This window comes from Anomaloglossus baeobatrachus, chromosome 3, assembly GCF_048569485.1.
Source record: "Anomaloglossus baeobatrachus isolate aAnoBae1 chromosome 3, aAnoBae1.hap1, whole genome shotgun sequence".
In the NCBI taxonomy this organism is placed as follows: domain Eukaryota; kingdom Metazoa; phylum Chordata; class Amphibia; order Anura; family Aromobatidae; genus Anomaloglossus; species Anomaloglossus baeobatrachus.
The window spans coordinates 706,036,956-706,061,740 of NC_134355.1; the positions used below are offsets into that span (position 1 = coordinate 706,036,956).

Genomic DNA, 24,785 nt, shown 5'->3' on the forward strand with positions numbered 1-24,785 from the left:
GCTCTGCTACATCCATAGCTCTGCCCGCACTGTACACTCCAGGCTCTGCTACATCCATAGCTCTGGCCCGCACTGTACACTCCAGGCTCTGCTACATCCATAGCTCTGGCCCGCACTGTACACTCCGGGCTCTGCTACATCCATAGCTCTGGCCCGCACTGTACACACCAGGCTCTGCTACATCCATAGCTCTGCCCCGCACTGTACACACCAGGCTCTGCTACATCCATAGCTCTGGCCCGCACTGTACACACCAGGCTCTGCTACATCCATAGCTCTGCCCCGCACTGTACACTCCAGGCTCTGCTACATCCATAGCTCTGCCCCGCACTGTACACACCAGGCTCTGCTACATCCATAGCTCTGCCCCGCACTGTACACACCAGGCTCTGCTACATCCATAGCTCTGGCCCGCACTGTACACACCAGGCTCTGCTACATCCATAGCTCTGGCCCGCACTGCACACTCCGGGCTCTGCTACATCCATAGCTCTGCCCCGCACTGCACACTCCGGGCTCTGCTACATCCATAGCTCTGGCCCGCACTGTACACACCAGGCTCTGCTACATCCATAGCTCTGGCCCGCACTGTACACTCCAGGCTCTGCTACATCCATAGCTCTGCCCCGCACTGTACACACCAGGCTCTGCTACATCCATAGCTCTGGCCCGCACTGTACACACCAGGCTCTGCTACATCCATAGCTCTGGCCCGCACTGTACACTCCAGGCTCTGCTACATCCATAGCTCTGGCCCGCACTGTACACACCAGGCTCTGCTACATCCATAGCTCTGCCCCGCACTGTACACTCCGGGCTCTGCTACATCCATAGCTCTGCCCGCACTGTACACTCCAGGCTCTGCTACATCCATAGCTCTGCCCCGCACTGTACACACCAGGCTCTGCTACATCCATAGCTCTGCCCGCACTGTACACTCCAGGCTCTGCTACATCCATAGCTCTGCCCCGCACTGTACACACCAGGCTCTGCTACATCCATAGCTCTGCCCCGCACTGTACACTCCGGGCTCTGCTACATCCATAGCTCTGCCCGCACTGTACACTCCAGGCTCTGCTACATCCATAGCTCTGCCCCGCACTGTACACACCAGGCTCTGCTACATCCATAGCTCTGCCCCGCACTGTACACTCCAGGCTCTGCTACATCCATAGCTCTGGCCCGCACTGTACACTCCGGGCTCTGCTACATCCATAGCTCTGGCCCGCACTGTACACTCCAGGCTCTGCTACATCCATAGCTCTGGCCCGCACTGTACACTCCGGGCTCTGCTACATCCATAGCTCTGGCCCGCACTGTACACTCCGGGCTCTGCTACATCCATAGCTCTGGCCCGCACTGCACACTCCGGGCTCTGCTACATCCATAGCTCTGGCCCGCACTGTACACACCAGGCTCTGCTACATCCATCGCTCTGGCCCGCACTGTACACTCCGGGCTCTGCTACATCCATAGCTCTGGCCCGCACTGTACACACCAGGCTCTGCTACATCCATAGCTCTGGTCCGCACTATACACACCAGGCTCTGCTACATCCATAGCTCTGGTCCGCACTGCACACACCCGGCTCTTCTACATCCATAGCTCTGGCCCGCACTGCACACACCAGGCTCTGCTACATCCATAGCTCTGGCCCGCACTGTACACACCCGGCTCTGCTACATCCATAGCTCTGGCCCGCACTGTACACACCAGGCTCTGCTACATCCATAGCTCTGGCCCGCACTGTACACACCCGGGCTCTGGTACATCCATAGCTCTGGCCCGCACTGTACACACCAGGCTCTGCTACATCCATAGCTCTGGCCCGCACTGTACACACCCGGCTCTGCTACATCCATAGCTCTGGCCCGCACTGTACACTCCCGGCTCTGCTACATCCATAGCTCTGGCCCGCACTGTACACACCAGGCTCTGCTACATCCATAGCTCTGCCCCGCACTGTACACACCCGGCTCTGCTACATCCATAGCTCTGGCCCGCACTGCACACACCCGGCTCTGTTACTTTCATAGCTCTGCCCCGCACTGTACACACCAGGCTCTGCTACTTCCATAGCTCTGCCCCGCACTGTACACTCCCGGCTCTGCTACATCCATAGCTCTGGCCCGCACTGCACACACCCGGCTCTGTTACATTCATAGCTCTGGCCCGCACTGTACACACCAGGCTCTGCTACATCCATAGCTCTGCCCCGCACTGTACACACCAGGCTCTGCTACATCCATAGCTCTGGCCCGCACTGCACACACCCGGCTCTGTTACATTCATAGCTCTGGCCCGCACTGTACACACCCGGCTCTGCTACATCCATAGCTCTGCCCGCACTGCACACACCTGGCTCTGCTACATCCATAGCTCTGGCCCGCACTGTACACACCAGCCTTGTCACTGTGGTTCTGCTGCATGCAGTATATAGACCCCGTTTGCAGCTGTATACAGCGGGGGCAGCTGTTCTGACCCTCTACCAAGAGTACAATAGGCTAGACACCATCTGAGGGAGGACATATCTGCCATATAGCTCCTGGGTGGTTCCTCGGGGGCAGGGTGAAGGTGTAACCCCACCCCTAAATAATAAAGCAGAATGATAAATATCAAAAGCTGATCTGTAATATAACACAAAACTTTACGCAGGGGTGAGAAGACGTCACCACCCCCCAGGCCACAGTCCTCTTCATCCTCCTCCACTGCGGGAGGACTCCTCCACCCACCCCGGTCACATGGGGGTGAGATGTCACCTCCCCCCAGGCCACAGTCCGGTCACATGGGGGTGAGATCACGTGACAAGATGTCACCTCCCCCCAGGCCACAGTCCTCTTTATCCCCTCCACCCCCCCCCCCCCCGGTCACATGGGGGTGAGATGTCACCTCCCCCCAGGCCACAGTCCTCTTTATCCCCTCCCCCACCCCGGTCACATCGCAGACGCCCGGCCAGGCTCTTCTTCATCACTTCTTCGCCTTCTCCCGGTACTTGCTCTGCATTTGCTCCAGGAAGTTGTGAAACGCCGGCTCCTCCAGCCTGGACTCCGCCTCTGCATATGGAAAAGGTGAAGAGATGAGGGCGGAGCACCAACCCACACCGACCAATCACAGCACAGCTATCATTAACAGCAAAATACCAACTAACTTCTGAGCTGTGATTGGTTGTTACAGGCAAAGTTTCATAACCTTAATGAGTTGTAGAGCATCTATGGCCGCCCCATGACCCCCACCACCTCCAGTCTCTACTTCTCAGCCTAAGACCGCCATCATAAGAACGTCCCAGCAAACAGAGGGAGCAGGCCCGGCCTCCACCCGAGCAGAGGCCTCTCACCTGTGTGATCAATGTCATCAGTGTCGCTATCCTCCGCTTCCTCATCATCCTCCATGTTCCCCCGGGTGAGGATCAGATCGGATGGCCCCGCAGCCGCTTCATCCAGACCTGAAAGCGAGAGGAGACCTTATGCTGAGGATTGGCTACAGCGGTAGAGATCTCATCATGTAATCTCTAAAACGTGACATCATCTACAAGGACAGAGACCTGTCATCTACAGGTGGGGAGGGCACGGAGACCTGTCATCTACAGGTGGGGAGGGCACGGAGACCTGTCATCTACAGGTGGGGAGGGCACGGAGACCTGTCATCTACAGGTGGGGAGGGCACGGAGACCTGTCATCTACAGGTGGGGAGGGCACGGAGACCTGTCATCTACAGGTGGGGAGGGCACGGAGACCTGTCATCTACAGGTGGGGAGGGCACGGAGACCTGTCATCTACAGGTGGGGAGGGCACGGAGACCTGTCATCTACAGGTGGGGAGGGCACGGAGACCTGTCATCTACAGGTGGGGAGGGCACGGAGACCTGTCATCTACAGGTGGGGAGGGCACGGAGACCTGTCATCTACAGGTGGGGAGGGCACGGAGACCTGTCATCTACAGGTGGGGAGGGCACGGAGACCTGTCATCTACAGGTGGGGAGGGCACGGAGACTGTGACGGGGGTGTACAACAGAGCAAAGGATGGACGAGGCCGAGGGACGATCCAACAGGTTTATTAACAGGAATGCAAGAACAGCACGCGATAAGTCCACGTAAAACAGATTCGGGGGCCCTTCCCGACAATCCTCGGACCGGATTACAAAGCAATCGTCCTTACAGTAGTCCAAAGAGTTCCACACAATCCCACGGGCCGCCACACAGGCCTAGCTCCGTCCGTGTCCACAGCCACACAGGCTGGAGCTCCTGCTCCCTTCAAGTTTCAGCTCACTCTGCCTGAATCTCCCAGGTAAGCAGAGTTTACACTAGTTGGACTCTAGGCCCACCTCCCCCTACTCCCAGGGATGGAAGTGCCTCAAGAGGATATAACCTTGCATTTTAGGGGGTGATTACCTACAACAATAGAAATGTACACAGAAGTAGTTCAAATAAGACAATGAACCCAGCTTGAAATAGGAATCTGTACAGCATATACAGTGAGAGGGTAAATTACATCTTCACAATCCCTCCCCCTCCCAACTTGTGTACGTACTAGGGACCTCTACAGGTCACTGGTTAAGTACACACAGGCAGAGCGTTACTTACATGTGGCTTCATGCAGCCACGAATTGGCATCGTAGCTCTCCCACATCATTGCCCAGGAGAACAGCTGCAGGCAGACCACCCATCACCCCAACCACACATCGCCTGACCCCAAAACCAAAGCTCAGATCCACAGTGGCTGTGGGAATAGTCCTCCATTGTCCACCAGCCAGTTCAATGACAATCCCAGGTCCTCTATGGATTGCCTCAGGCCGAACCACTCGGGGATCAGCCAGTGTGAGGAAAGCACCCGAGTCACAAAATCCAACAAGTCTCTGTCCATCCAGCACAACCTCCTGCAAGTGCTTACCTCGATGAGCAGAAGTCGTCATAACTGCAGGTCGCACCCCGTAAACTCCTGGTGGTGCAACATGGGCTGAGTCACTAGGCCAGTCCTCCCATAGCGGTGCCACATCTTCCTCCATGGCGCTGGGCTGTAAATAATTAACAATCCGATTGGGCGCAGGATCAGTCCTCATTTTAACAGCTGGGCAGGAGACTTGCCGATGCCCTGGCTGTCCACATTGATAGCATCTGAGCTGGGTCTCCCTCCATCCAAGGCGTCCTCTTGGGTAAGGGGTAGGGGAACTTGGAGGCCGGCTCCCACCTGAAGGTGCTGTAGGGGTTTGAGGATGATTCCTCCATGGCCTGGCTGGGCATGAGGCCTGCAAATGCCCGGGATGCCTACAAACATAACACCTGCGCTCTGTTACTTCCTCTCCCCGGCGTATTCCAGAAAGTGCAGTAGAAGCAACTGGAGGCACATTAACACGGGTATCAACATGTGGTGGCTTAGAGGAACGGGGAACAATGGGGACAGAATAACTGGGGGCATCCGGTGTTGTGGAGCTGTTAGGCGTCTCTCCATCCTCCAACAGAACCCTCCACTGAGGCTTGATGGTGAGAGCCTCATCAGCTAGAGCAGCAGCTTCCTCCACTGTCGCTGGTTTTCTCTCACGCACCCATTCCCGGATCTCAGCGGGGCACTTGAAGTAAAACTGCTCTTTTAGGAGGACCTGGAGGACGGTCTCCAAGGTTAAGGCCTCCTCTGCCTCCAACCAACGATGCCACAGATGTTTGAGTTTGTGGGCATACATCTTGAAGGACACTTCCTCATCACATGCTAAAGTACGGAACTGAGTCCTGTAAGTGTCTGGCGTTACAGCATAATGTTCTAGAATAGTCTGTTTAATATCCGCATACTCACAGTTCCACCGAGGGTCCATAGCTCTATAGGCTGCAGCAGCTCCACCCTCTAAGAGCCCAACCAGATGCCGGACGCGCTCCCTTTCTGGGACTTCCATTAATCGACACTGATGCTCAAAGTCCTGGAAGAAGCCCTCAATGTCACCAGCAGCCTCATTAAACTGCTTGAAGTCTTTGCGGGACACTCTGGGAAGTTCCCTCATGATGGGTGCTGGGGTTACAGTCTGTCTGGAACCTCTCGCGGCTTCCACAGCGAGCTGCTTATCCAGCAATGCCATCTCCTCCATCCTGCGCTCCTTCTCTTCAGCTCCACGCATGGCCTCCCTCTTATCTTCTATGGTGGCCTCATCTCCAAGCAGTGCCATCTTTTCCTTGTACCACACAACCCATTGACTTTTTTGGGTATTCACCTCCGGCTCCCGTCTTTGCTCCCCTTGCTGTGGAAATTGTTCCTCGGTGCCATCTTGCAGGCAAGCGTGTTCCAATGCCTCAATTAGTTGCTCCTTAGAGAGTCCTTTGTAGCCGACACCTAATTCACGGGCCTTTGTTTGTAGACTCGCCACAGTCCAGTTCCTGTATCCTGAGGTTCTGGTTTCAGACGTCGATTGGCTGTTGTCCTCCATTTCTTCTGCTCTGATCCCGCCGCTGCCAACCAGTTTGTGACGGGGGTGTACAACAGAGCAAAGGATGGACGAGGCCGAGGGACGATCCAACAGGTTTATTAACAGGAATGCAAGAACAGCACGCGATAAGTCCACGTAAAACAGATTCGGGGGCCCTTCCCGACAATCCTCAGACCAGATTACAAAGCAATCGTCCTTACAGTAGTCCAAAGAGTTCCACACAATCCCACGGGCTGCCACACAGGCCTAGCTCCGTCCGTGTCCACAGCCACACAGGCTGGAGCTCCTGCTCCCTTCAAGTTTCAGCTCACTCTGCCTGAATCTCCCAGGTAAGCAGAGTTTACACTAGTTGGACTCTAGGCCCACCTCCCCCTACTCCCAGGGATGGAAGTGCCTCAAGAGGATATAACCTTGCATTTTAGGGGGTGATTACCTACAACAATAGAAATGTACACAGAAGTAGTTCAAATAAGACAATGAACCCAGCTTGAAATAGGAATCTGTACAGCATATACAGTGAGAGGGTAAATTACATCTTCACAGAGACCTGTCATCTACAGGTGGGGAGAGCACGGAGACCTGTCATCTACAGGTGGGGAGGCCACGGAGACCTGTCATCTACAGGTGGGGAGGGCACAGAGACCTGTCATCTACAGGTGGGGAGGGCACAGAGACCTGTCATCTACAGGTGGGGAGGGCACAGAGACCTGTCATCTACAGGTGGGGAGGGCACAGAGACCTGTCATCTACAGGTGGGGAGGGCACAGAGACCTGTCATCTACAGGTGGGGAGGGCACAGAGACCTGTCATCTACAGGTGGGGAGGGCACAGAGACCTGTCATCTACAGGTGGGGAGGGCACAGAGACCTGTCATCTACAGGTGGGGAGGGCACAGAGACCTGTCATCTACAGGTGGGGAGGGCACAGAGACCTGTCATCTACAGGTGGGGAGGGCACAGAGACCTGTCATCTACAGGTGGGGAGGGCACAGAGACCTGTCATCTACAGGTGGGGAGGGCACGGAGACCTGTCATCTACAGGTGGGGAGGGCACGGAGACCTGTCATCTACAGGTGGGGAGGGCACGGAGACCTGTCATCTACAGGTGGGGAGGGCACGGAGACCCGTCATCTACAGGTGGGGAGGGCACGGAGACCCGTCATCTACAGGTGGGGAGGGCACGGAGACCCGTCATCTACAGGTGGGGAGGGCACGGAGACCCGTCATCTACAGGTGGGGAGAGCACGGAGACCCGTCATCCACAGGTGGGGAGAGCACAGAGACCTGTCATCCACAGGTGGGGAGGGCACAGAGACCTGTCATCCACAGGTGGGGAGGGCACAGAGACCTGTCATCTACAGGTGGGGAGGGCACAGAGACCTGTCATCTACAGGTGGGGAGGGCACAGAGACCTGTCATCTACAGGTGGGGAGGGCACAGAGACCTGTCATCTACAGGTGGGGAGGGCACAGAGACCTGTCATCTACAGGTGGGGAGGGCACAGAGACCTGTCATCTACAGGTGGGGAGAGCACGGAGACCTGTCATCCACAGGTGGGGAGGGCACGGAGACCTGTCATCCACAGGTGGGGAGGGCACGGAGACCTGTCATCTACAGGTGGGGAGGGCACGGAGACCTGTCATCTACAGGTGGGGGGGAATGAATGACCTTCGTCATCTTTGGAGTGGGGGAGCGGAGATCTGTCATCTACAGGGGGGGGGGGGGGGAGGGCGGAGGAGACCTCAGTCATCTGCAGAACATGTGACATCATATACAGGGGGCAGAGACCTCTACAGATGGGGGGGGAGGGCGGAGGAGACCTCAGTCATCTGCAGGGGGGAGCGGAGACCTCCTGAGGTCATAGCTCAGTGTCCGCACTCATACACCACCCCCGCCCGCTCCTCCTCCTCTGTGTACCTGATGACAGTCCTGGGTCCAGAGCCACCGATCCCATGTCTCGGTGCAGACGATCCAGCTGCTCCTGCTGCTCCTTCCGCTTCTCTTCCTCCTGTATCCCGGGATAAGACATGGATCAGCACAGGGATGGGACACAGTCTCCTGCCCTCCAGTGATCAGACACTCCCCCCTCCCAGGGATTGGAGTCCTCCTACGCTCCCATGACTCACCGCAGCCTGGCGGAGGCGCTCATACTCTGGCCGGTAATCCCTATAGAGGAGAAGAGAGTGCGTTATGAATGAGGGATGAGGCCTGGTCACCTCCTCACTCCGGGAGCCTCCTCACCTCTCATATTCCTCTGCTGCCTCCGCAACCTTCACAAAGAAGTCATCCATCCCAGCTCCGGTCACAGCGGAGACCCCGACCACCTACAGACAGAGGACACCGGTGTGAGGGAGACCTGGCCGGAGCTACAGGCGGTGCCACGCCACAGACCACCGCATTACCCGCAGGGCGTTGTAGAACTCGTCCAGGACCAGACTCATGGAGCGGGTCAGATTACTGACGTACGACGTCTCCTGGTTCAGAGCGTCCTGGAAACTCTCAAAATCCTGCATCCACTCCACCGCAAAGCTGTGATCGATTATGTCTGTCTGTAGGAAGGCGAGATTATTACTGCCTGATCCCTACAATCACTCCATGGTGAGGCCAAGATAGACTACTCCTGTCTGATCCCTATGGTCAGGCTGTAATAGACTACTCTTGTGTGATCCCTATGGTCAGGCTGTGATCGATTATGTCTGTCTGTAGGAAGGGGAGATTATTACGGCCTGATCCCTACAATCACTCCACGGTGAGGCCAAGATAGATTACTCCTGTCTGCCCAGAGGCAGCAATACCTCCACCCTACACTGCGGCCCAGATCAATTACTGCTGTCTGTAGGTTGGGGTAGATTACTCCCGTCTGATCCCTATGGTCAGGCTGTAATAGACTACTCCTGTGTGATCCCTATGGTCAGGCTCTGATAGACTACTCCTGTGTGATCCCTATGGTCAGGCTGTAATAGATTAATGGTCAGGCTGTGATAGATTACTCCTGTCTGATCCCTATCGTCAGGCTGTGATAGATTACTCCTGTCTGGACTGCCCACGTGGCTGGGGCCACGTTCTGACGCAGGTCTTACCTTGTTCATGACGACGATGAACGGCAGCTTGGTCTTGTACATGATGCTATAAGAGAAGAGGGGTCACAGGTGTCACATGACTGCTGCCCCCACCCCTCCCCCACGGCAGCACCCACCTGCAGGCGTACAGCATGTTGGACATGAAGGTGACGGGGTTGGTACTGCGGGACGTGTCCATGACGTACACCACCACCGATGGGAAAGAGGACGCCTGCGGATAGAAGATGGAGGGGGCTCAGCGCTCCTGCGCTGATTGATGAAGAGGTCGCGCACCTCCCGCTACTCACCAGCGCCTCGGTGATGATGGCCCCCGAGGCCGACCACGTGAACACCTCGATCTGTCCGGGCGTGTCTATCAGGACGTACCTGCGGAGGGTGAGGGGCACAGTCAGGGTCTGGATCACCCCTGCTGAGCAGGGAGGAGCCGCAGATACTCACTGACAGTTCTCCTGACGCTTCTCTATGAACTTCACCACCTGCAGAGAAAGATGGAGGTGAGCGAGGAGAGGGCGTGGCCACCAGTCACATGACCAACAAACACTCACCTGGTCAAACCGCGTGGCAAACAGGTTAAGAGACGTGACAATGCCGCCATTGGGTCCAAGTCCATATCTGAGGGATGGGCTCAGGAACAGCTGATAATGACCACGACTCATCTCCCCCAACCAAGCTATACCCAGAATGACCCCCATACACCCCCCAACCAAGCTATACGCAGAAGGACCCCATACAATGTCCTAAGAGAGGACCCAAAATGACCCCCAAACACCCCCCACGAACCAAGCAGAACCCAGAATGACCCCATACAACGTCCTAAACCGAGCTCAGAATGACCAACATACACCTCCCCAACCAAGCAGAACCCAGAATGACCCCATACACCCCCCCAACCAAGCAGAACCCAGAATAACACCCATACACCCCCCCAACCAAGCAGAACCCAGAATAACACCCATACACCCCCCCAACCAAGCAGAACCCAGAATAACACCCATACACCCCCCCAACCAAGCAGAACCCAGAATAACACCCATACACCCCCCCAACCAAGCAGAACCCAGAATAACACCCATAAACCCCCCCCAACCAAGAACCCAGAATAACACCCATACACCCCCCCCACCAAGCAGAACCCAGAATAACACCCATACACCCCCCCCAACCAAGCAGAACCCAGAATAACACCCATACACCCCCCCCAACCAAGCAGAACCCAGAATAACACCCATACACCCCCCCCAACCAAGCAGAACCCAGAATAACACCCATACACCCCCCCCAACCAAGCAGAACCCAGAATAACACCCATACACCCCCCCCAACCAAGCAGAACCCAGAATAACACCCATACACCCCCCCCAACCAAGCAGAACCCAGAATAACACCCATACACCCCCCCCAACCAAGCAGAACCCAGAATAACACCCATACACCCCCCCCAACCAAGCAGAACCCAGAATGACACCCATACACCCCCCCCAACCAAGCAGAACCCAGAATAACACCCATACACCCCCCCCAACCAAGCAGAACCCAGAATGACCCCCATACAACGTCCTAAACCGAGCCCAGAATGACCAACATACACCTCCCCAACCAAGCAGAACCCAGAATGACCCCATACACCCCCCCAACCAAGCAGAACCCTGAATAACACCCATACACCCCCCCAACCAAGCAGAACCCAGAATAACACCCATACACCCCCCCAACCAAGCAGAACCCAGAATAACACCCATACACCCCCCCAACCAAGCAGAACCCAGAATAACACCCATACACCCCCCCAACCAAGCAGAACCCAGAATGACCCCCATACAACGTCCTAAACCGAGCCCAGAATGACCCCCATACACCCCCCCCAACCAAGCAGAACCCAGAATGACCCCATACAACGTCCTAAACCGAGCCCAGAATGACCAACATACACCCCCCCAACCAAGCAGAACCCAGAATTACCCGCATACACCCCCCAACCAAGCTATACCCAGAAGGACCCCATACAATGTCCTAAGAGAGGACCCAAAATGACCCCCAAACACCCCCCCACGAACCAAGCAGAACCCAGAATGACCCCATACAACGTCCTAAACCGAGCCCAGAATGACCCCCATACACCCCCCCAACCAAGCAGAACCCAGAATGACCCCCCATACACCCCCCCAACCAAGCAGAACCCAGAATGACCCTGTACAACGTCCTAATCCGAGCCCAGAATGACTAACATACACCCCCCCAACCAAGCAGAATCCAGAATAACCCCGTACAACGTCCTAGACCGAGCCCGGAATGACCAACATACACCTTTCCCTCCTTGAACCAAGCATTACCCAGAATGACCCCCATACACCCCCCCAACCAAGCAGAAGCCAGAATGACCCCCATTCACCCCCCCCAACCAAGCTATACGCAGAAGGACCCCATACAATGTCCTAAGAGAGGACCCAAAATGACCCCCAAACACCCCCCCACGAACCAAGCAGAACCCAGAATGACCCCATACAACGTCCTGAACCGAGCCCAGAATGACCAACATACACCCCAACCAACCAAGGAGAACCCAGAATGACCCCATACAACGTCCTAAACAGAGCCCAGAATGACCAACATACACCTCTCCCTCCCTTAACCAAGCAGAACCCAGAATGACCCCATACAACGTTCTAAACCGAGCCCAGAATGACCCCATACAACGTTCTAAACCGAGCCCAGAATGACCAACATACACCCCCCCAACCAAGCAGAACCCAGAATAACACCCATACACCCCCCCCAACCAAGCAGAACCCAGAATGACCCCGTACACCCCCCCAACCAAGCAGAACCCAGAATGACCCCGTACACCCCCCCAACCAAGCAGAACCCAGAATGACCCCGTACACTCCCCCAACCAAGCAGAACCCAGAATGACCCCGTACAACGTCCTAAACCGAGCCCGGAATGACCAACATACACCTCTCCCTCCTTGAACCAAGCATAACCCAGAATGACCCCCATACAACGTCCTAAACCGAGCCCAGAATGACTAACATACACCCCCCCAACCAAGGAGAACCTAGAATGACCACCATACAACATCCTGAACTGAGCCCAGAATGGCCAACATACACCGCTCCCCCCCCAAACCGAGCAGAACCCAGAATGACCCCATACAACGTCCTAAACCAAGGCCTGAATAACCAACATACACCTCTCCACCCCCGTACCAAACTGAGAATGAACACCTAACCCCCACCATGAACCGAGGACAGCCCAGAATGACCCATATACACCCCTTCCCCCGAGGCAAGCAGAGTAACCAGTGACCACTTACGCCCCTATGAGAAGGATACTGCTTCATCACCTCTTTGTATTTAACAGTGTCCCGAATATCTGTAGAGGAATATACCACACATTATAGGGGAGTGGACGAGGAGACCTGTCCTCTGCCTTCTACATTACTCTGTGCTCCTCCTCCTAGACCTGTCCTCTGCCTTCTACATTACTCTGTGCTCCTCCTCCTGGACCTGTCCTCTGCCTTCTACATTACACTGTGCTCCTCCTTCTAGACCTGTCCTCTGCCTTCTACATTACTCTGTGCTCCTCCTCCTGGACCTGTCCTCTGCCTTCTACATTACTCTGTGCTCCTCCTTCTAGACCTGTCCTCTGCCTTCTACATTACTCTGTCCTCCTCCTAGACCTGTCCTCTGCCTTCTACATTACTCTGTGCTCCTCCTCCTAGACCTGTCCTCTGCCTTCTACATTACTCTGTGCTCCTCCTCCTGGACCTGTCCTCTGCCTTCTACATTACTCTGTGCTCCTCCTTCTAGACCTGTCCTCTGCCTTCTACATTACTCTGTGCTCCTCCTCCTAGACCTGTCCTCCTCCTTCTACATTACTCTGTGCTCCTCCTCCTAGACCTGTCCCCTGCCTTCTACATTACTCTGTGCTCCTCCTTCTAGACCTGTCCTCTGCCTTCTACATTACTCTGTGCTCCTCCTCCTGGACCTGTCCTCTGCCTTCTACATTACTCTGTGCTCCTCCTCCTGGACCTGTCCTCTGCCTTCTACATTACTCTGTGCTCCTCCTCCTAGACCTGTCCTCTGTCTTCTACATTACTCTGTGCTCCTCCTCCTAGACCTGTCCTCTGTCTTCTACATTACTCTGTGCTCCTCCTCCTAGACCTGTCCTCTGTCTTCTACATTACTCTGTGCTCCTCCTCCTAGACCTGTCCTCTGCCTTCTACATTACTCTGTGCTCCTCCTCCTAGACCCGTCCTCTGCCTTCTACATTACTCTGTGCTCCTCCTCCTAGACCTGTCCTCTGCCTTCTACATTACTCTGTCCTCCTCCTAGACCTGTCCTCTGCCTTCTACATTACTCTGTCCTCCTCCTAGACCTGTCCTCTGCCCTCTACATTACTCTGTGCTCCTCCTCCTAGACCCGTCCTCTGCCTTCTACATTACTCTGTGCTCCTCCTCCTAGACCTGTCCTCTGCCTTCTACATTACTCTGTGCTCCTCCTCCTGGACCTGTCCTCTGCCTTCTACATTACTCTGTGCTCCTCCTCCTAGACCTGTCCTCTGCCTTCTACATTACTCTGTGCTCCTCCTCCTAGACCTGTCCTCTGCCTTCTACATTACTCTGTGCTCCTCCTAGACCTGTCCTCTGCCTTCTACATTACTCTGTGCTCCTCCTCCTCCTAGACCTGTCCTCTGCCTTCTACATTACTCTGTGCTCCTCCTCCTAGACCTGTCCTCTGCCTTCTACATTACTCTGTGCTCCTCCTCCTAGACCCCGTCCTCTGCCTTCTACATTACTCTGTGCTCCTCCTCCTAGACCCGTCCTCTGCCTTCTACATTACTCTGTGCTCCTCCTCCTAGACCCGTCCTCTGCCTTCTACATTACTCTGTGCTCCTCCTCCTAGACCTGTCCTCCCCTTCTACATTACTCTGTGCTCCTCCTCCTAGACCTGTCCTCACCCTTCTACATTACTCTGTCCTCCTCCTCCTAGACCTGTCCTCTGCCTTCTACATTACTCTGTCCTCCTCCTACTAGACCTGTCCTCTGCCTTCTACATTACTCTGTGCTCCTCCTCCTAGACCTGTCCTCTGCCTTCTACATTACTCTGTGCTCCTCCTCCTAGACCTGTCCTCTGCCTTCTACATTACTCTGTGCTCCTCCTTCTAGACCTGTCCTCTCCCTTCTACATTACTCTGTGCTCCTCCTCCTAGACCTGTCCTCTGCCTTCTACATTACTCTGTGCTCCTCCTCCTAGACCTGTCCTCTGCCTTCTACATTACTCTGTGCTCCTCCTCCTAGACCTGTCCTCTGCCTTCTACATTACTCTGTGCTCCTCCTCCTGGACCTGTCCTCACCCTTCTACATTACTCTGTGCTCCTCCTCCTAGACCTGTCCTCTGCCCTCTACATTACTCTGTGCTCCTCCTCCTAGACCTGTCCTCGGCTGCCACCTCAAACTTAAAAATACTTCTAGAATCCGTCCTTACTTCAACTCTGAATCCACTGAAATGTTAGTGCCTCATCATCTCCCACCTCATCTACTGCAACCTCCTCCTCTGTGGTCTCCCGCTACCACCCTCGCCCCTCTCCCGCTACCACCCTCGCCCCTCTCCCGCTACCACCCTCGCCCCTCTCCCGCTACCACCCTCGCCCCTCTCCAGTCCGTCCTCATCTCTGCTGTATGACTAATCCCCTCTCTCCTCCTCCTCCGCAGATCCCGTCACTGGTTTCCAGTTCCCCAGCGTATCCTGTACACACTAACACTGCCCTATAGAGCCGGCCATAACCGGTGCCCTCCTCACCAATCCCCGCTCCTCCCAGGACCCCCTCCTCCCCTCCGCACCAATCCCCGCTCCTCCCAGGACCCCCTCCGCACCAATCCCCGCTCCTCCCAGGACCCCCTCCGCACCAATCCCCGCTCCTCCCAGGACCCCCTCCTCCCCTCCGCACCAATCCCCGCTCCTCCCAGGACCCCCTCCGCACCAATCCCCGCTCCTCCCAGGACCCCCTCCGCACCAATCCCCGCTCCTCCCAGGACCCCCTCCGCACCAATCCCCGCTCCTCCCAGGACCCCCTCCGCACCAATCCCCGCTCCTCCCAGGACCCCCTCCGCACCAATCCCCGCTCCTCCCAGGACCCCCTCCGCACCAATCCCCGCTCCTCCCAGGACCCCCTCCTCCCCTCCGCACCAATCCCCGCTCCTCCCAGGACCCCCTCCGCACCAATCCCCGCTCCTCCCAGGACCCCCTCCTCCCCTCCGCACCAATCCCCGCTCCTCCCAGGACCCCCTCCGCACCAATCCCCGCTCCTCCCAGGACCCCCCTCCTCCCCTCCGCACCAATCCCCGCTCCTCCCAGGACCCCCTCCGCACCAATCCCCGCTCCTCCCAGGACCCCCTCCTCCCCTCCGCACCAATCCCCGCTCCTCCCAGGACCCCCTCCGCACCAATCCCCGCTCCTCCCAGGACCCCCTCCTCCCCTCCGCACCAATCCCCGCTCCTCCCAGGACCCCCTCCGCACCAATCCCCGCTCCTCCCAGGACCCCCTCCTCCCCTCCGCACCAATCCCCGCTCCTCCCAGGACCCCCTCCGCACCAATCCCCGCTCCTCCCAGGACCCCCTCCTCCCCTCCGCACCAATCCCCGCTCCTCCCAGGACCCCCTCCGCACCAATCCCCGCTCCTCCCAGGACCCCCTCCTCCCCTCCGCACCAATCCCCGCTCCTCCCAGGACCCCCTCCGCACCAATCCCCGCTCCTCCCAGGACCCCCTCCTCCCCTCCGCACCAATCCCCGCTCCTCCCAGGACCCCCTCCGCACCAATCCCCGCTCCTCCCAGGACCCCCTCCTCCCCTCCGCACCAATCCCCGCTCCTCCCAGGACCCCCTCCGCACCAATCCCCGCTCCTCCCAGGACCCCCTCCTCCCCTCCGCACCAATCCCCGCTCCTCCCAGGACCCCCTCCGCACCAATCCCCGCTCCTCCCAGGACCCCCTCCTCCCCTCCGCACCAATCCCCGCTCCTCCCAGGACCCCCTCCGCACCAATCCCCGCTCCTCCCAGGACCCCCTCCTCCCCTCCGCACCAATCCCCGCTCCTCCCAGGACCCCTCCTCACCAATCCCCGCTCCTCCCAGGACCCCCTCCTCCCCTCCGCACCAATCCCCGCTCCTCCCAGGACCCCCTCCTCACCAATCCCCGCTCCTCCCAGGACCCCCTCCTCACCAATCCCCGCTCCTCCCAGGACCCCCTCCTCACCAATCCCCGCTCCTCCCAGGACCCCCTCCTCACCAATCCCCGCTCCTCCCAGGACCCCCTCCTCACCAATCCCCGCTCCTCCCAGGACCCCCTCCTCACCAATCCCCGCTCCTCCCAGGACCCCCTCCTCACCAATCCCCGCTCCTCCCAGGACCCCCTCCTCACCAATCCCCGCTCCTCCCAGGACCCCCTCCTCACCAATCCCCGCTCCTCCCAGGACCCCCTCCTCCCCTCCGCACCAATCCCCGCTCCTCCCAGGACCCCCTCCTCACCAATCCCCGCTCCTCCCAGGACCCCCTCCTCACCAATCCCCGCTCCTCCCAGGACCCCCTCCTCCCCAATCCCCGCTCCTCCCAGGACCCCCTCCTCACCAATCCCCGCTCCTCCCAGGACCCCCTCCTCACCAATCCCCGCTCCTCCCAGGACCCCCTCCTCACCAATCCCCGCTCCTCCCAGGACCCCCTCCTCCCCTCCGCACCAATCCCCGCTCCTCCCAGGACCCCCTCCTCACCAATCCCCGCTCCTCCCAGGACCCCCTCCTCCCCTCCGCACCAATCCCCGCTCCTCCCAGGACCCCCTCCTCACCAATCCCCGCTCCTCCCAGGACCCCCTCCTCCCCTCCGCACCAATCCCCGCTCCTCCCAGGACCCCCTCCTCACCAATCCCCGCTCCTCCCAGGACCCCCTCCTCCCCTCCGCACCAATCCCCGCTCCTCCCAGGACCCCCTCCTCACCAATCCCCGCTCCTCCCAGGACCCCCTCCTCCCCTCCGCACCAATCCCCGCTCCTCCCAGGACCCCCTCCTCACCAATCCCCGCTCCTCCCAGGACCCCCTCCTCCCCAATCCCCGCTCCTCCCAGGACCCCCTCCTCCCCAATCCCCGCTCCTCCCAGGACCCCCTCCTCACCAATCCCCGCTCCTCCCAGGACCCCCTCCTCACCAATCCCCGCTCCTCCCAGGACCCCCTCCTCCCCAATCCCCGCTCCTCCCAGGACCCCCTCCTCACCAATCCCCGCTCCTCCCAGGACCCCCTCCTCCCCTCCGCACCAATCCCCGCTCCTCCCAGGACCCCCTCCTCACCAATCCCCGCTCCTCCCAGGACCCCCTCCTCCCCTCCGCACCAATCCCCGCTCCTCCCAGGACCCCCTCCTCACCAATCCCCGCTCCTCCCAGGACCCCCTCCTCCCCTCCGCACCAATCCCCGCTCCTCCCAGGACCCCCTCCTCACCAATCCCCGCTCCTCCCAGGACCCCCTCCTCCCCTCCGCACCAATCCCCGCTCCTCCCAGGACCCCCTCCTCACCAATCCCCGCTCCTCCCAGGACCCCCTCCTCCCCTCCGCACCAATCCCCGCTCCTCCCAGGACCCCCTCCTCACCAATCCCCGCTCCTCCCAGGACCCCCTCCTCCCCTCCGCACCAATCCCCGCTCCTCCCAGGACCCCCTCCTCACCAATCCCCGCTCCTCCCAGGACCCCCTCCTCCCCTCCGCACCAATCCCCGCTCCTCCCAGGACCCCCTCCTCACCAATCCCCGCTCCTCCCAGGACCCCCTCCTCCCCTCCGCACCAATCCCCGCTCCTCCCAGGACCCCCTCCTCACCAATCCCCGCTCCTCCCAGGACCCCCTCCTCCCCTCCGCACCAATCCCCGCTCCTCCCAGGACCCCCTCCTCACCAATCCCCGCTCCTCCCAGGACCCCCTCCTCCCCTCCGCACCAATCCCCGCTCCTCCCAGGACCCCCTCCTCACCAATCCCCGCTCCTCCCAGGACCCCCTCCTCCCCTCCGCACCAATCCCCGCTCCTCCCAGGACCCCCTCCTCACCAATCCCCGCTCCTCCCAGGACCCCCTCCTCCCCTCCGCACCAATCCCCGCTCCTCCCAGGACCCCCTCCTCACCAATCCCCGCTCCTCCCAGGACCCCCTCCTCCCCTCCGCACCAATCCCCGCTCCTCCCAGGACCCCCTCCTCACCAATCCCCGCTCCTCCCAGGACCCCCTCCTCCCCTCCGCACCAATCCCCGCTCCTCCCAGGACCCCCTCCTCACCAATCCCCGCTCCTCCCAGGACCCCCTCCTCCCCTCCGCACCAATCCCCGCTCCTCCCAGGACCCCCTCCTCCCCTCCGCACCAATCCCCGCTCCTCCCAGGACCCCCTCCTCCCCTCCGCACCAATCCCCGCTCCTCCCAGGACCCCCTCCTCCCCTCCGCACCTATCCCCGCTCCTCCCAGGACCCCCTCCTCCCCTCCGCACCTATCCCCGCTCCTCCCAGGACCCCCTCCTCCCCTCCGCACCAATCCCCGCTCCTCCCAGGACCCCCTCCTCACCAATCCCCGCTCCTCCCAGGACCCCCTCCTCACCAATCCCCGCTCCTCCCAGGACCCCCTCCTCCCCTCCGCACCAATCCCCGCTCCTCCCAGGACCCCCTCCTCCCCTCCGCACCAATCCCCGCTCCTCCCAGGACCCCCTCCTCACCAATCCCCGCTCCTCCCAGGACCCCCTCCTCCCCTCCGCACCAATCCCCGCTCCTCCCAGGACCCCCTCCTCACCAATCCCCGCTCCTCCCAGGACCCCCTCCTCCCCTCCGCACCAATCCCCGCTCCTCCCAGGACCCCCTCCTCCCCTCCGCACCTATCCCCGCTCCTCCCAGGACCCCCTCCTGTCCTCCGCACTCAGGGGGCTCGTACCGATGTTGGCAGGGAAGGGGATCTCGTGGACGGCCGGGTCCAGGTTGATGACGTACGGGGGCCGGCTCTTCTCATGTAAATAGGACGTAAGTCTCTAAGGATGAAAACAGCAAATATCAGAGGACAACAGCGGCCGAGACCACCTCAGTCCTACAACATGACCCCCCCTCCCCCGGTGACCCGTGTGCGGACCCCCCTTCCCCCGGTGACCCGTGTGCGGACCCCCCTTCCCCCGGTGACCCGTGTGCGGACCCCCCTTCCCCCGGTGACCCGTGTGCGGACCCCCCTTCCCCCGGTGACCCGTGTGCGGACCCCCCTTCCCCCGGTGACCCGTGTGCGGACCCCCCTTCCCCCGGTGACCCGTGTGCGGACCCCCCTTCCCCCGGTGACCCGTGTGCGGACCCCCCTTCCTCCGGTGACCCGTGTGCGGACCCCCCTTCCCCCGGTGACCCGTGTGCGGACCCCCCTTCCCCCGGTGACCCGTGTGCGGACCCCCCTTCCCCCGGTGACCCGTGTGCGGACCCCCCTCCCCCTCCCCAGGTGACCCGTGTGCGGACCCCCTCCCCAGGTGACCCGTGTGCGGACCCCCCTCCTCCTCCCCCTCCCCAGGTGACCCGTGTGCGGACCCCCCTCCCCAGGTGACCCGTGTGCGGACCCCCCTCCTCCTCCCCCTCCCCAGGTGACCCGTGTGCGGACCCCCCTCCCCAGGTGACCCGTGTGCGGACCCCCCTCCTCCTCCCCCTCCCCAGGTGACCCGTGTGCGGACCCCCCTCCCCCGGTGACCCGTGTGCGGACCCCCCTCCCCCGGTGACCCGTGTGCGGACCCCCCTCCCCCGGTGACCCGTGTGCGGACCCCCTTTCCCCCAGTGACCCGTGTGCGGACCCCCCTCCCCCGGTGACCCGTGTGCGGACCCCCCTCCCCCTCCCCAGGTGACCCGTGTGCGGACCCCCCTCCCCCGGTGACCCGTGTGCAGACCCCCCTCCCCCTCCCCAGGTGACCCGTGTGCGGACCCCCTTCCCCAGGTGACCCGTGTGCGGACCCCCCTCCCCCGGTGACCCGTGTGCGGACCCCCCTCCCCCGGTGACCCGTGTGCGGACCCCCCTCCCCAGGTGACCCATGTGCGGACCCCCCTCCCCCTCCCCAGGTGACCCGTGTGCGGACCCCCCTCCTCCTCCCCCTCCCCAGGTGACCCGTGTGCGGACCCCCCTCCTCCTCCCCCTCCCCAGGTGACCCGTGTGCGGACCCCCCTCCCCCGGTGACCCGTGTGCGGACCCCCCTCCCCCTCCCCAGGTGACCCGTGTGCGGACCCCCCTCCTCCTCCCCCTCCCCAGGTGACCCGTGTGCGGACCCCCCTCCTCCTCCCCCTCCCCAGGTGACCCGTGTGCGGACCCCCCTCCCCCTCCCGAGGTGACCCGTGTAGGGACCCTTCTCCCCCTCCCCAGGTGACCCGTGTAGGGACCCTTCTCCCCCTCCCGAGGTGACCCGTGTAGGGACCCTCCTCCCCCGGACACACTGACCTGCACGAATGTCGTCTTCCCGGAGCCGGCCATGCCCAGCACCACCATACACAGGGGAGCGGCTCCTCCGCCGCCGCCGCCGGCCGCCATATTGCTGCTCCTGCCGCTCTGGCCTCTGCCACCATAGAGCGCAGGACAGAGCGGACGTGCCGTCACCAAGGAGACCGCCCGCCCTTCCTCTCTGATTGGATGGAGAATCTGCTCTCTTTCAACAACTTTATTAGTACTCCCCGGCGCTGACAGCAGGCGCGAGCACCGAGCACGTGACGTCAGTTATGATTTTAGAGTGAAATATAATAAACTCTCCATTTCCTGAGAGACGGCGTTACCAGGGCAACGGGCCATGGACGACGCTCTGATCGCCGGGACCCAACAGGACCCGGGCAGAACCGCACCCAACAGGACCCGGGCAGAACCGCACCCGACAGGACCCGGGCAGAACCGCACCCGACAGGACCCGGGCAGAACCGCACCCAACAGGACCCGGGCAGAACCGCACCCAACAGGACCCGGGCAGAACCGCACCCGACAGGACCCGGGCAGAACCGCACCCGACAGGACCCGGGCAGAACCGCACCCGACAGGACCCGGGCAGAACCGCACCTGACAGGACCCGGGCAGAACCGCACCTGACAGGACCCGGGCAGAACCGCACCTGACAGGACCCGGGCAGAACCGCACCCGACAGGACCCGGGCAGAACCGCACCCGACAGGACCCGGGCAGAACCGCACCTGACAGGACCCGGGCAGAACCGCACCCGACAGGACCCGGGCAGAACCGCACCCGACAGGACCCGGGCAGAACCGCACCCGACAGGACCCGGGCAGAACCGCACCCGACAGGACCCGGGCAGAACCGCACCCGACAGGACCCGGGCAGAACCGCACCCGACAGGACCCGGGCAGAACCGCACCCGACAGGACCCGGGCAGAACCGCACCCGACAGGACCCGGGCAGAACCGCACCCGACAGGACCCGGGCAGAACCGCACCCGACAGGACCCGGGCAGAACCGCACCCGACAGGACCCGGGCAGAACCGCACCCGACAGGACCCGGGCAGAACCGCACCCGACAGGACCCGGGCAGAGCCGCACCCGACAGGACCCGGGCAGAACCGCACCCGACAGGACCCGGGTAGAACCGCACCCGACAGGACCCGGGCAGAACCGCACCCGACAGGACCCGGGCAGAACCGCACCCGACAGGACCCGAGCAGAACCGCACCCGACAGGACCCGGGCAGAACCGCACCCGACAGGACCCGGGCAGAACCGCACCCGACAGGACCCGGGCAGAACCGCACCCGACAGGACCCGGGCAGAACCGCACCCGACAGGACCCGGGCAGAACCGCACCCGACAGGACCCGGGCAGAACCGCACCCGACAGGACCCGGGCAGAACCGCACCCGACAGGACCCGGGCAGAACCGCACCCGACAGGACCCGGGCAGAACCGCACCCGACAGGACCCGGGCAGAACCGCACCCGACAGGACCCGGGCAGAACCGCACCCGACAGGACCCGGGCAGAACCGCACCCGACAGGACCCGGGCAGAACCGCACCCGACAGGACCCGGGCAGAACCGCACCCGACAGGACCCGGGCAGAACCGCACCCGACAGGACCCGGGCAGAACCGCACCCGACAGGACCCGGGCAGAACCGCACCCGACAGGACCCGGGCAGAGCCGCACCCGACAGGACCCGGGCAGAACCGCACCCGACAGGACCCGGGCAGAACCGCACCCGACAGGACCCGGGCAGAACCGCACCCGACAGGACCCGGGCAGAACCGCACCCGACAGGACCCGAGCAGAACCGCACCCGACAGGACCCGGGCAGAACCGCACCCGACAGGACCCGGGCAGAACCGCACCCGACAGGACCCGGGCAGAACCGCACCCGACAGGACCCGGGCAGAACCGCACCCGACAGGACCCGGGCAGAACCGCACCTGACAGGACCCGGGCAGAAGCGGACCAAACAGGACTCGGGCAGAACCGCACCTGACAGAACTCGGGCAGAACCGCAGCCAACAGGACCCGGGCAGAACCGCACCCGACAGGACCCGGGCAGAACCTTACCTGACAGGACCCGGGCAGAACCTTACCTGACAGGACCCGGGCAGAAGCGGACCAAACAGGACTCGGGCAGAACCGCACCTGACAGAACTCGGGCAGAACCGCAGCCAACAGGATCCGGGCAGAACCGCAGCCAACAGGATCCGGGCAGAACCGCAGCCAACAGGACCCGGGCAGAACCGCAGCCAACAGGACTCGGGCAGAACCGCAGCCAACCGGACCCGGGCAGAACCGCAGCCAACCGGACCCGGGCAGAACCGCAGCCAACCGGACCCGGGCAGAACCGCAGCCAACCGGACCCGGGCAGAACCGCAGCCAACCGGACCCGGGCAGAACCGCAGCCAACCGGACCCGGGCAGAACCGCAGCCAACAGGACCCGGGCAGAACCGCAGCCAACAGGACCCGGGCAGAACCGCAGCCAACAGGACCCGGGCAGAACCGCAGCCAACAGGACCCGGGCAGAACTGCAGCCGACAGGACCTGGGCAGAACTGCAGCCGACAAGACCCAGGTAGACCGCCCCACACACCGCGCACTACAGAAAGGGGTAACGCAGTGGCGCTGGGAACCTCTCCTCCAGCGAGGCCTGGAACCTCTCCTCCAGCGGGGCTGGGAACCTCTCCTCCAGCGAGGCCTGGAACCTCTCCTCCAGCGGGGCTGGGAACCTCTCCTCCAGCGGGGCTGGAAACCTCTCCTCCAGCGGGGCTGGAAACCTCTCCTCCAGCGGGGCTGGAAACCTCTCCTCCAGCGGGGCTGGGAACCTCTCCTCCAGCGAGGCCTGGAACCTCTCCTCCAGCGGGGCTGGGAACCTCTTCTTCAGCGGGGCTGAGAAACTCTCCTCCAGCAGGGCCAGGAATTCTGTCTCTGAATGGGAAATCCGGACTCTTAGTGGGAACCCTCCCTGCGATTACTGTGCCGCGTTCCAAATTATTCTGCAAATTGGATGTAAGTCCTTGTTTTCCCCATCACCTCCTGCATGTTTGTGTCTCAGGGTCTTTGGATCACTGACATCAATCTCAGACCCCTGTGATAATTGGTTGCCAGCTGAGTACAGTGTAAGGCCTCTGCCACACTCACGTGAATTTCACGCACGTGCCGAGAGACACGTATTTTCCCTGCGTGTTGTGTGCAGGTAAGTACGTGTCTCTGGTACGTGCGGGACACGTGTGTTCTACGTGTGCTATCCGCGATAGCACACGTAGAATCAGTAATTATTATACTCACCTGGTCCTTCCTGCTGTCCGCGCTGCTGTCTGTGGTGCTGATCCTCGGTCTCCAGCCCTCCCGTCTCCCCGCTGCTTCTGCTGCCAGGCTGTGAAGTGAATATTCAATGAGAATAATGAGCGGCGGTCGGCAGCAAGAGGCAGCAGCGGCAGAGACAGGAGGGCTGGAGAAGGTGAGTTAATGTTTTTTATTTTTTTCCCTGACATGTGTGTTTACTCCGGCGCGTGTCACACGGGACCGCATCCACACTACACCCGTGTGGTACGGGTGCGGGCCGTGTGACACCCGTGCTGCCGGAGAAAACACTGACATGTCAGCGCTTTGAAAATCGCACACACGTACAAACGCACACGGACACACGTTCCGTGTGGTTTTACGTGTGTGTGCCTGCTACAATAGGGTAGCATTGGTTAAAGTGTCTCCGTGCCGCCGGTACGTGTAAAAAATGACAAACACGTGCCGGAGGCACGGATGTGTGGCACAGGCCTAAGGGAGACTATGTAAGAAAGACATTTCACATTATTCCACAGCCTCAGGTTTCACGCAAT

At 60.8% G+C, this 24,785-nt stretch overlaps 1 protein-coding gene across 1 annotated transcript; it reads right to left on the reverse strand.

Moving 5' to 3' along the window:
* Positions 1–2,904: 2,904 nt before the first annotated feature.
* Positions 2,905–21,090, reverse strand: GPN1 (GPN-loop GTPase 1). Its single transcript, XM_075338892.1, has 14 exons — positions 20,932–21,090; positions 19,414–19,507; positions 12,817–12,856; positions 10,030–10,096; positions 9,923–9,960; positions 9,772–9,850; positions 9,601–9,695; positions 9,485–9,530; positions 8,807–8,953; positions 8,646–8,728; positions 8,531–8,570; positions 8,322–8,412; positions 3,335–3,442; positions 2,905–3,053 (listed from the first exon to the last, which is right to left on the reverse strand). Exons 1-14 carry the CDS (start codon positions 21,019–21,021, stop codon positions 2,968–2,970), a joined length of 1,104 nt encoding a protein of 367 aa, XP_075195007.1. The 5' UTR covers positions 21,022–21,090; the 3' UTR covers positions 2,905–2,967.
* Between the last annotated feature and the right edge of the window lie 3,695 nt (positions 21,091–24,785).

Bases quoted from the DNA above. Each gene is read 5' to 3' on its own strand.
- GPN1 (XM_075338892.1), bottom strand. From the start codon at position 21,021: ATGGCGGCCGGCGGCGGCGGCGGAGGAGCCGCTCCCCTGTGTATGGTG. The intron at 9,696-9,771 runs GTGAGTAGCGGG...TTCTATCCGCAG, and splicing joins CCATCATCACCGAGGCGCTG to GCGTCCTCTTTCCCATCGGT. The intron at 8,729-8,806 runs GTAATGCGGTGG...CTCTGTCTGTAG, and splicing joins AGTTCTACAACGCCCTGCGG to GTGGTCGGGGTCTCCGCTGT.